General features: G+C 42.1%; 1 protein-coding gene across 4 annotated transcripts in view; it reads right to left on the bottom strand.

The window, feature by feature from the left end:
* Window positions 1-12,633, bottom strand: part of LOC143293042 (sorting nexin-14-like) — a 58,784-nt gene that overhangs the window by 31,764 nt on the left and 14,387 nt on the right. For 2 of the 4 annotated variants that reach the window (XM_076603870.1, XM_076603872.1), the window contains exons 13-18: window positions 11,422-11,542; window positions 10,092-10,247; window positions 8,111-8,168; window positions 6,702-6,768; window positions 6,010-6,068; window positions 2,940-2,972 (exon numbers count right to left, since the gene is read on the bottom strand). In XM_076603870.1, the coding sequence (XP_076459985.1) occupies window positions 2,940-2,972; window positions 6,010-6,068; window positions 6,702-6,768; window positions 8,111-8,168; window positions 10,092-10,247; window positions 11,422-11,542 (494 nt within the window). The remainder of the gene's footprint in view (window positions 1-2,939; window positions 2,973-6,009; window positions 6,069-6,701; window positions 6,769-8,110; window positions 8,169-10,091; window positions 10,248-11,421; window positions 11,543-12,633) is intronic. The other 2 variants (XM_076603871.1, XM_076603873.1) reach the window with 2 other exon arrangements.

Raw genomic sequence — 12,633 nt, 5'->3', positions numbered from 1 at the left:
ATAATACAGCGCCACCCTTTTTTTTTATGTATTTTTTCCTGCGTGCAGTTTTATCTGTTTTTCCTATCGAAGTGGATTTTTTCTACAGAATTTAGCCAGGAACAACCCTTTTGTTGCAGTGGGTTCTTTTACGTGCGCTAAGTGCATGCTGCACACAGGACTTCGGTTTATCATCTCATCCGAATGACTAGCGTCCAGACCACCACTCAAGGTCTAGTGGAGGGGGAGAAAATATTGGCGGCTGAGCCGTGATTTGAATCAGCACGCTCAGATTCTCTCGCTTCCTAGGCGGACGCGTTACCTCTAGGCCATCACTCCACATACGAGGTGTGGCTCGTACTGAAGTCTACAGTCCTACTTTCTGAACACACACAGCCAGTGCTGTACACAGGGAGGTGCTGCGACACAATCAGATGTTGGATTTCTGATCCAGTGTTCACCAGTGATCAGGGTTCAAATCCCAGTTTCGGCATGGTGTTAAGTCCTTGGGAAAGGCACTGTACTTTGATTTTTCCTCGTTCCACAAAGGTGTGAATGGGACCTGACCAGCTGAGGAAGGTTCCTTCTCTTCTTCTTCTGCGTTCGTGGGCTGCAACTCCCACTTTCACTCGTATATACGCAAGTGGGCTTTTACGTGTAAGGCCGTTTTTAACCAGCCATGTAGGCAGCCATACTCCGTTTTCGGGGGTGTGCATGCTGGGTGTGTTCTTGTTTCCATAACCCACCGAATGCTGACATGGATTACAGGATCTTTAACATGCGTATTTGATCTTCTGCTTGCGTATACACACGAAGGGGGTTCAGGCACTGGCAGGTCTGCACACATGTTGACCTGGGAGATCGTAAAAATCTCCACCCTTTACCCACCAGGCGCCGTCACCGTGATTCGAACCCTGGACCCTCAGATTGAAAGTCCAACGCTTTAACCATTCGGCTATTGCGCCCGCCAAAGGAAGGTTAAATTGGCAGGAGAGGACTGGGCCCCACCTTCCTATGCCAAGCCCTGGACACGGTGGATGTGAATTCACTGCCCTGATGGTCGAATAAGGCTATGGGGCATTTAAACTCAGACAATTTTAAACTACCTACATACAGTACACACTGTTCCAGACAGACACACACACATATTACCCAACTGCCACATCCACACAAGTGCAAAGAAAGTATAACTGGTTCTGTTAGTAAACTGGTGACACAGACAAATTTTTTTCCCCCCTTAAATACCAAGAACACTAACAACAAAATAATAACACTTTCATTTACATTGCCGCCATGGTTGTAAAAGGCTACACAGATTTTAGTCAGAAATCCTCAATGATCATGCTTTTCTATTTTCTTTAATTCCTGAAAAGCTGTCTTGAAATTTCAATGTTTTTTCTGTTTCCTTTAATTCTCAAAACTGTTTGCTGAAAATTTTCATTGTTTTGTTCTGGTCTTTTTCGTTTTAATTCTCTATAAAGTGCCGCATGAATTGGGACAAACTGCTTCTGTTATATTTGCTTGAAACATCATAAATATTAACTCATTCTACACCACAGCTACATGCCTGCTACAACTCCCCTGGACCAGAACTACATGACGCAACTACAGAAAAAAACAAGAAAAGCAAAAATCGATGGAGGATTGTTCATTTAATCAGTCAAATAGGGCTTCCTTTTCATGCTTCCAGAATCCGTAAAAGGTTCAGTTTAGAATGCCAACTGTACCAAGCAAGAATAAATGAAATTAGAATAGTGTGTTGGTACGAGAATACTCGTACCTGGTCCACAGGGGAAGTAAACATGGTATGAATTAACTCGTACCTGGTGCAGAATGAGTTAAATACAACACACATGACAATCATAATAATACTACGGAGATCAATCCAGGTCTGAGACAGCAGGATAAGGCTGGACTCCAAACTTCCTCTTTCATTATATTCTGGGACGGGTGCAATAGCCGAGTGGTTAAAGCATTGGACTTTCAATCTGAGGGTCCCGGGTTCGAATCACGGTGACGGCGCCTGGTGGGTAAAGGGTGGAGATTTTTACGATCTCCCAGGTCAACACATGTGCAGACCTGCTAGTGCCTGAACCCCCTTCGTGTGTATATGCAAGCAGAAGATCAAATACGCACGTTAAAGATCCTGTAATCCATGTCAACGCTCGGTGGGTTATGGAAACAAGAATATACCCAGCATGCACACCCCCGAAAGCGGAGTATGGCTGCCTACATGGCGGGGTAAAAACGGTCATACATGTAAAAGCCCACTCGTGTGCATACGAGTGAAAGTGGGGGTTGCAGCCCACGAACGAAGAAGAAGAAGAAGATTATATTCTGGAACTGATGAGGTTGGAGAGACAATGAAGCATGAGGGAGCAGGGAAATGTGAGTAAACTCTTGAAGATATAACTGGGACGTGGATCACCTTTGTGTGTGTGCCCAGCCTCAGTCAAGTTTTGTCTTTTTTTTTTTTCCTTCTCAAAGCCGGGTGACTCAACCTGGATACATCTCAACACCCACCGACAACAAAAATCAACTTAACCCATTCAACCCTAGGGAGTTTACTGCCCTGGCCTGCATTACAGATGTGGAAAAACAAAGAAAATATACTGATACTGACCCATCTTTCCTATAAATTGACCCGTGGGGACACAGCCGGAAAAACTGTATAAGTTAGTTCCCCTTGTTTGTGGTTTGTGCAAAAGTAGGAATGTGTAAAAGAATTTGGATGCCAGGGCACTGCTTGGGTGTGCAGGGGTGAATGAGTTAAAACCTTCCATCCATTGTTACGCCAAAGGAACAACAACGCTTGTGTTAGTCTAAACTAGGCAGACAACACCAATGCGAGAAAGAAGGCAGCTGATGTCAAGTGTTAGTTCAACATTTTTTGTCAAAGAAAAAAGTCAAATACCTGCCACAACACAGACACAAACACAAAAACTGTAACAAAATGTTACCGCGAATTATTGTTCTTGAGCGACTGCAGGCTACTGGGCAAAAACAGACAGCACAGTTTGGCATCAGATTCCAAGACATGTAGTTCTTGGGAAAAAAAAGCTGACTTACATTGTTCACATATTAACAGAACTAATTGTGTATTGTCGACATATTAACAGAACTAACTGCACAACAACTGGATCTGAGGGATTTCAAGTTCAGAATCAATGCTTACTGAAGCACATTCATGTACATTATACATGTGCGTATATATATATATATATATATATATATATATATATATATATTTGTGCATCATAACAGCTATATGTGTGTTTAGCTGCATATACAAACTATAAAAAAAAAGAAGCTGAAATGATTTCAAATTAAAGAGTACCTTCAATTAGAAATGAACATGTGCTTGCTATGTGCATGAAAATTATGATTTTTTTTTATTTTTTTTATAGAAGCGAGTTCCACATACCTTGGTAGCTGACTCACACATGGTATTAATGCATATGCATGTGTGTCCATAATTTTGCATACATCTTGAGACAGCAATAAGCTTGATTAAGATTACACATCTGAACGCTCAACAGTATCGACCGTATTGAGTCTCAAAGCTAGAAAACTGCCACAAAACAGTGTACTGTAAGAAAAAGCAATGTCATTAGTAATATTTACTGAAACCAAAAAGATCCGCTTCATGCAAACCTTGATGACAAACAACTGAATGCTGATCTCTTAGTTTTTCACAGAGATGCATTTAGATTTTCATGTCATTTCACTGATAAGTCACATGCAAGTTAAAAGCAATGCAATTCATGTCACTGTATACTTGGCCATACCAAAGGTGAAATTCCATAGACCTGATAAAAACAATGCGAAATTCACATGCAAACTTTGCACTGAAAGAAAGAAAGAAAAAAAAAAAAAAAAAAAAAAAAGAGAGAGAGAAAATCGCACAAACCTTTTTGTCACTGCCCAGAATCACAGACCCAAATTTCACACAGATTTTTACACAATACTTTGCTGCAGAACTATTCATTCACATGAGGGAGCAAAACTGTTGTCTCTGCATGCAAATTTTACCAATCTTTGGGCAGATCCCTTCTCGGCTGAGGCAGCGTTTGATAAGATCCCCCTCTACCACGTCCATTTCTTCAGCAAATTTCTCCTTTGATGGCCCGCTTGTATTTCTTGAAGAGATCTCCATCAAAACCAGGTTCCTGGATCAGGTTTCTGCCTGCACCTTGCTGCTGACCAGGCTCCGAAACATTGTTCATCCAAAACCAATCCTTCGTCTTTGCTTCACCCTTCTTCTCCCTCCGTAACAGGGCTGCACTCAAAGTTTCAGTTTCAGTTTCTCAAGGAGGCATCACTGCATTCGGACAAATCCATATAAGCTTCTCCACATCTGCCAGGCAGATGCCTGACCAGCAGCATAACCCAATATGCTAGTCAGGCCTTGAGTGCATGCAGAGATATATATATATATTCATGTACCTATCAGAGTGGATTTCTTCTACAGAACTGTCAGAGGACAACACTTTTACTGCTATGGGTTCTTTTTCAGAGCGCCAGGTGCGTGCTGCACACGGGACCTCAGTTTATCACCTCAACTGAATGACTAGACACTCAGTTTGATTTTCCAGTCATACTTGGGAGAGAGGGTTAGAGCAGGAATGGAACCCAGACCCCCACAGACACTGACATACCACCTTCTGAATTCAGACCCCCACAGACACTGACATACCACCTTCCTCATTCTGAATTCAGACCCCCACAGACACTGACACGCCACCTTCCTCCTCATTCTGAATTCAGACCTCACAGACACTGACACGCCACCTTCCTCCTCATTCTGAATTCAGACCCCCACAGACACTGTAATGCCACCTTCCTCCTCATTCTGAATTCAGACCCTCACAGACACTGACACGCCACCTTCCTCCTCATTCTGAATTCAGACCCCCACAGACACTGAAACGCCACCTTCCTCCTCATTCTGAATTCAGACCTTTACAGACACTGACATGCCACCTTCCTCCTCATTCTGAATTCAGACCCTCACAGACACTGAAACGCCACCTTCCTCCTCATTCTGAATTCAGACCTTTACAGACACTGAAACGCCACCTTCCTCCTCATTCTGAATTCAGACCCTCACAGACACTGAAACGCCACCTTCCTCCTCATTCTGAATTCAGACCCTCACAGACACTGACACGCCACCTTCCTCCTCATTCTGAATTCAGACCCTCACAGACACTGACATACCACCTTTCTCCTCATTCTGAATTCAGACCCCCACAGACACTGTAATGCCACCTTCCTCCTCATTCTGAATTCAAATTCCCCCATTTCTGAGAAACAAGCTGCTTACTTTGACTGTACTGGCACCATGGTTTTAGTCAAAACTGGTGGATAAAAGGAAATTTTCTACACAGCCGAAAAAAGCGTAAGACGAGACAGAGCGTAAACCTGACAAGATGGCGTGGAGAGCCTTGGCCAAAGGAATGATTAAGCGCTTATAGTTTTTAGAGGCGTTTGATTGGCTGAGAGCGGTGGGCCCATCTTTTCACTGTTAGCCGCGCGAAATTTGGCCAAGCAGAGCAAACCAATAGGCCTAGTTTGCATCAGTTTGACATGGTACAGTATATGACACCAAAATTACGTTTAAGTAACATACTTACCGTGACCCACTAGTGCAGACTCCGGTAGGGGTCTGATTCCTGTCCTGTGCAAACTACTACCCGCCTATGCAGAGAAAACGAAAGTAGCTGCGGCCGATAACCTCCTGAAGTAGGTTTGGTTTTTTCCTGTTCATGGAGGGACTGATCTTTTCTTCTTCACGCGCAAATAATTTCCCATGAATTCTTCGCATGTGAATTCCGCATCTTTTTCGGGGGAGGGGGGGGGGGGAGGTCTATGGAACTGTGCCTAAAGCCATGCACAGAAACACTCCCTTTACTCAGACTATGGCCCGTTCCCACATGACACGATATCAGTGCAGCAGTCAGTGCCCTGGGAACACCGGCCAGCAGTGTGTGTGTCTGTTTTGGGGGAAGGTCACTTTGCTTCACTTACTTGGGCAGCTGACGGCTGGCGCTGGAGTTGGGGCGGTCTCCACACAGCATCAGGTAGTACTGAGCACAGAGATGGGTCAGGGAATCAGCACTACATAGCATAGTGATAATAATGATAGTAATGAAAGATTATGATAAAAACAACAACAACAACAATAATAATAATAATAAATTTATAAAAAAAACAAATAAAATAAAATAAAAATAATATTACTAAGCATAGTAATGATGATGATGATGATAATAATAATAATAATAATAATAATAATAACCACAACAAGAATGATGATGATGATGATAACAATCATGATGATAATGATAATAAACAAGAAGAAGAAGAAAAAGAAGAAGTAGTAGTAGAAATAGAAAAATAAGAAGAGAAAGAGAAAGAGAAGAAGCAGAAGAAGAAGAAGAAGACTTACAATAATAGTTATTATAATAGTAACAGTAATAAAAATAGTAGTACAACAACTACTGCTACCACCACTACTACATTTACAACTACTACTACTACTATTCCCCAGTAATGAATAGAGAAAAGTTTCTTCAAGGTATACAACAAGACTGAACACATCACACTCAGCACATAAACGAAGAATACAACAAAAGAGAAACACAGACCAGTCTCCCTGCCCCCCCCCCCCCGCCCCCTTCCCCCCACCCCGCCCCCTGTCCACCTCCACACACACTCACGTCATCACTCTGGTGGAACATGGGTAGGAAAGTGTGCTGCAGCAAGTCGTAGGCATGCTCATAGGCCCTGAAACACACGTCACCCACGTCAGTCTCATACTACCACTACTACGTAGTATTTTTATGTATCTATCTATTATTATTTTATTATTATTTTTTTAATAATTATTTTTATATATATATATATATATATATATATATATTTTTTTTTTTTTTTTAAATTATTATTATTATTACTATTATTTTTTATATCATTATTATTATTACCAATTTTTACTTTAAAAAAACATTTTTTTTACTTTATTTTATTTTATTATTATTATTTATTTTTATTTATTATTTTATTTTATCTATTTATTTATTTTATTTTATTTTATTTTATTTTATTGTTATTATTTTTATTTTTTATTTTATTTTATTTTTCTCAGGGCCTGACTAAGTGCGTTGGGTCACGCTGCTGGTCAGGCATCTGCTTGGCAGATGTGGTGTAGCGTATATGGATTTGACCCAACGCAGTGACGCCTCTTTGAGATACTGATACTGATATGATTGATCCTGCACCACCCACTATCCCTACTCAGGCGGGGAGGAGCAGGGGGTCACCACACATTTGGCAACCAGCCTCCTTCACCCCTCACTGTCTGTCCTTGTGACTGTCTCACTCAGGGTCAGACCTGTCCACTCTGATACACTGTCTCCCCCTCTCTTCCTCTGCCTGCCTCTACTCCTTGCTCCCGGCACTGTTCCCTGCAGGAAGGTCTTGGCCGGCCGGTCCTGATGAACGCCAGACGTGGTCAGGCCGTTTACACTACTACTACTACTACAACAACTACTAATAATTGAGATAATAATAATGGAAATTTAAACAGCTGTCTTCCAACACTCAAGGCACTTTACGGTAACTGCAAAATGTAATACCAAAGAAGCAATAATACAGCATGGTGTATAATGCAAATAGATAACTAGTAACAAGATGTCACCTTCACACACACACACACACACACTCACATACACACATGCAAATGGATGCACTCATGCACACACACACACACTCATACCACAACACTTTGGTGTGGTGGCCTGGTGGTAACATCGTCTGTCTGGGATGCGTGAAAATCCTAGTGCACCTCACCTAGACCTTGAATGGCGGTCTGGATGCTAGTCATTTAGATGAGATGATAAAATGAAGTTCTGTGTGTAACATATCTATATATCTATCTATATATATCTATATCTATCTAACTATCTATCTATCTATCTATCTATCTATATATATATATATATATACACACACACACACATACTGAACGACTGTGATTCTTTGTTTTTGTGTTTTACGCCACAAATGAATTTCTCTTGTTGAGATTTTAATAAAGCATTGTGCATTCTGAAGGAAGCACAGTACTCACTTAAAGAGAGGTGTGGAGGTTCTGAGACGTATCACCTGGTCTGGAGGTCCATCCACAACTGAAAATTCACACCATGAATTCAGTGTGATGCTGATAATGTCAGACGATACATACCATTGAGCAAAAACTTTCACTCACAGACACACATACATTCAGACACTGACACACACATTCACACACACACACAAGCACTCACACACACACACACACTGAAAGACACAAAGATACATTAACATGGGCTGTAAATTCATGGACGCTAACTGTCCATGTGTGACAAGAATGAAGTATCAAGGTGTCGTGTTCTATCACTTTTAATTCAATGCTTTACGTTTTGTGTTGTTTTATGGTTGTTGAAAATACCCTTGCAAATTCTTACCATATCGCACTGCAACTGCCAAATGTGTTAGGAGCTTATCATTCTGCTCTAGTGATCTAGTATGCAGTGTGAAAAACTGTGTAAAGAACTGTTACAGTGGTGATGATGCTCATGAGAAAATATAACCTTTGATGCCAGAAAAAGGAAATTTTCTTCCTAAATTACATTTAAGTAACATACTTACCGTGACCCACTAGTGCAAACTCCGGCAGGGGCCTGATTTCTGTCCTGTGCAAACTACTACCCGCCAATGGGGAGAAAACGAAAGTAGCTACGGCCGATAACCTCCCTAAGTAGGTTACCTCCCCTGTGTATCCCTGACTAGCGCCCTCTTTTTCTGGCAGCCATCTTGACTCCTGTTCCTGTGCTCTTCATACGGCTAAGTTTTTTCGTATTTGCTGTCGATTCTCTGGCGTTCTTGTTTTTTTGTCAAATTATGTCTCCAACCAGGTCATATAATTATGTAGCTCGATTGGGCGATTGGGCTAAAATTAAGTCGTGATCGCAATCGATTTGCTAACACTCCGGGCCTTCTACTCCTGGCCCTCTCAACAACGCCAACCCGCCGCCTCCTCCACTTCCTCAGCTCCCTCTGGTCGACTCAGACCTCCACCACTTCCTACACCTCCTCCAGTGACTTCTAGAGGTTTGTTGCCCCACATTCAGGTCAGTGCTGCCTTTAATGCCATTTTTATCAATCCGCGAACGCATCTGATGCGATCCGCATTTTCTCGGCCCTGCCAGTCGGAGTAATAAACAAACGAAACAGACCAAACCAACTAAACAAGTCCACCCCATCAAAAACAATAACAACAACAACAAAAAAAACACCAACAACAAATAAAAAGAACAAAAAATCCCACACACACGATGTTAAACTCATTCGACCCTGTGTCCAAGCATTGCTAGCGCGTCAAATTCATTTCATCAAAATGGCTTCCATGTTCCTACATGTGCATAAACCACAAGCAAAGGGAACTAACTCTACAGCATTTCTGGCTTAAGTCAACATATGTCAATTTGAAGGGAAAAAAAATTCAGTGTGTTAAAAATTTTTTTTTACTGCATCAAAATGACATGGAAGCATGCTGCGGCTGTAAACTCCCCAGTGTTGAATGGGTTAAACAAAAAAGTCTTCTTCGTTCGTGGGCTGCAACTCCCACGAATGGGATTTTATGTGTATGACCGTTTTAACCCCACCATGCAGGCAGCCATACTCCGTTTTCGAGGGTGTGCATGCTGGGTATGTTCTTGTTTCCATAACCCACCGAACGCTGACATGGATTACAGGATCTTTAACGCGAGTATTTGATCTTCTAGGTGCGTATACACATGAAGGGGGTTCAGGCACAAGCAGGTCTGCACATATGTTGACCTGGGAGATTGGAAAAATCTCCAACCTTTACCCACCAGGCGCCGTTACCAAGATTTGAACCCAGGACTCTCAGACTGAAAGTGCAACGCGTTAACCACTCGGCTATTGCACCCGTCTGCTGCCATTACGCGCTCATCATTCGTTTGCTGTGACATTCAATCAGATTTCAAGTACGCTCACATACACACTCAGAAAGACATAAAAAAATTTTTTTTTTAAAAGCCACATACTATCTTTCAGCTCAGTGACGACGTCCTCGTCAAACTTGATCCTGTCCAGCGCATCAGGAGCCACGTAGGTCCGGTACAGGTCCTTGGCCGCGTTGTGCAGTGCCACAAACTCGCTCTGAGACACGTCCGGGCTGAGGATCTGCTTGTTGAAGTCCTCTGCACACAGCACCCAGTCAGGACATCACTTGTGCATCGAAAGGGGACGTAACTCACACCATTCATTCTCCCAGACCTCAGTCGGAAGCATACACATAAATATGACAAAAGCTGAACTAAAAATCAAGCAAAACAAACATACTGATATCAAATGCAAACATGAATGTAATACAACACAGCAGGCTGATGTACAAAGGAAGCAGGTTAATGTACCAAAGAATAAGAGAGAAATTCTTCAGTAACATGCATATATACACAATGAATTTCAGTGAATAAATGAGACGGTGAAATAGCATATGCTTATCTCACAAATAAGGAAAAAGAAACATATTGAAGGGGACATAAAAAAGGCTGTAAGGCCTAGGCAGACAACCTGCCAGTCCCTACACAACTACTACTTCTACATCAATAAACACTATTTCAGAATAAGAAACACCATTATAAATCTATCACCATAAATTCTTAAATGCCAGGTTCTATACTTTAAACATAGCGTTCAGGAAAGCAAAAAGAGATATGAAGTGTTAAACCCAATGGCAGAAAAGAGAACAAAGAAAAGATATGAGGTGTTAAACCTAATGGCAAAAAGAGAACAAAGCAAGAAAAGATATGAAGTGTTAAAACTAATGGCAGAAAAGAGAACAAAGAAAAGATATGACAAAGAAAAGATATGAAGTGTTAAACCTGATGGCAGAAAAGAGAACAAAGAAAAGATATGAGGTGTTAAACCTAATGGCAGAAAGAGAACAAAGCAAGAAAAGATATGAAGTGTTAAAACTAATGGCAGAAAAGAGAACAAAGAAAAGATATGACAAAGAAAAGATATGAAGTGTTAAACCTGATGGCAGAAAAGAGAACAAAGCAAGAAAAGATATGAAGTGTTAAACCTGATGGCAGAAAGAGAACAAAGCAAGAAAAGATATGAAGTGTTAAACCTAATGGCAAAAAGAGAACAAAGAAAAGATATGAAGTGTTAAACCTGATGGCAGAAAGAGAACAAAGCAAGAAAAGATATGAAGTGTTAAACCTAATGGCAAAAAGAGAACAAAGAAAAGATATGAAGTGTTAAACCTAATGGCAGAAAGAGAACAAAGCAAGAAGAGATATGACGTGTTAAACCTAATGGCAGAAAAAGAACAGAACAAAGCAAGTTGTGAAGAATCGAACCACGGACCACAGGAGAGGCAGAACTGCAGCACGTTGACGGCGGCCTCACTCTTCAGGAACTGCATGAAGGGGTAGAGGAGGTGGGGCGCCCCAGCATTGGTCACATCGTTCAGCTCCAGCCTCAGACACTGCCAACAGTTTCAGTTTCTCAAGGAGGCGTCACCACATTCGGACAATAAGCCCATATATACGCTACACCACATCTGCTAGGCAGATACGTGACAGCAGCATAACCCAACGCGCTTTGTCAGACATTGAGTGCATGCACATATATTTGTGTACCTTCTTCTTCTTCTTCCTCTTCTTCGTTCGTGGGCTGCAACTCCCACGTTCACTCATATGCACACGAGTGGGTTTTTACGTGTATGACCATTTTTACCCCGCCATGTAGGCAGCCATACTCTGTTTTCGGGGGTGTGCATGCTGGGTATGTTCTTGTTTCCATAACCCACCAAACGCTGACATGGATTACAGGATCTTTAACGTGCGTATTTGATCCTCTGCTTGCATATACACACGAAGGGGGTTCAGGCACTAAGCAGGTCTGCACATAATGTTGACCTGGGAGATCGTAAAAATCTTCACCCTTTACCCACCAGGCACCATCACCGTGATTCGAACCCCGGGCCCTCAGATTGACAGTCCACCACTTTAACCACTCGGCTATTGCGCCCGTCATTTGTGTACCTATCAGAGTGGATTTCTATTTACAAATTTTGCCAGAGGACAACTCCCTCGTTGCCAAGGGTTCCTTTTCAGTGTGCCAAGTGCGTGCTGCGAGAACGGGATTTGAACCCACACTCTCACAGACTCTCTGTATTGGCAGCTAAGCGTCTTAACCATTCTGCCACCTCCCTTCTGTCAACAACAACAGCCGAGTGGTTAAAGCATTGGACTTTCAACCTGAGGGTCCCGGGTTTAAATCTCACTAATGGCGCCTGGTTGGTAAAGGGTGGAGATTTTCTGATCTCCCAGGTCAACATAATGTGCAGACCTGTTAGTGCCTGAACCCCCTTGATGTGTGTATGCACCCAAAAGATCAAATAAACACATTAAAGATCCTGTAATCCACATCAACGTTCGGTGGGTTATGGAAACAAGAACACACCCAGCATACACACCCCTGAAAACGGTGTATGGCTGCCTAAATGATGGGGTAAATAACCAAAAAAGTCATACACATAAAATTTTGCATGTCTGTCTGAGTGTGTATGTGTGT

This window comes from Babylonia areolata, chromosome 18 (assembly GCF_041734735.1).
Source record: "Babylonia areolata isolate BAREFJ2019XMU chromosome 18, ASM4173473v1, whole genome shotgun sequence".
In the NCBI taxonomy this organism is placed as follows: domain Eukaryota; kingdom Metazoa; phylum Mollusca; class Gastropoda; order Neogastropoda; family Buccinidae; genus Babylonia; species Babylonia areolata.
The sequence above is the reverse complement of the archived record's forward strand: the minus strand, read 5'-3'. Positions and strand labels throughout refer to the sequence as shown.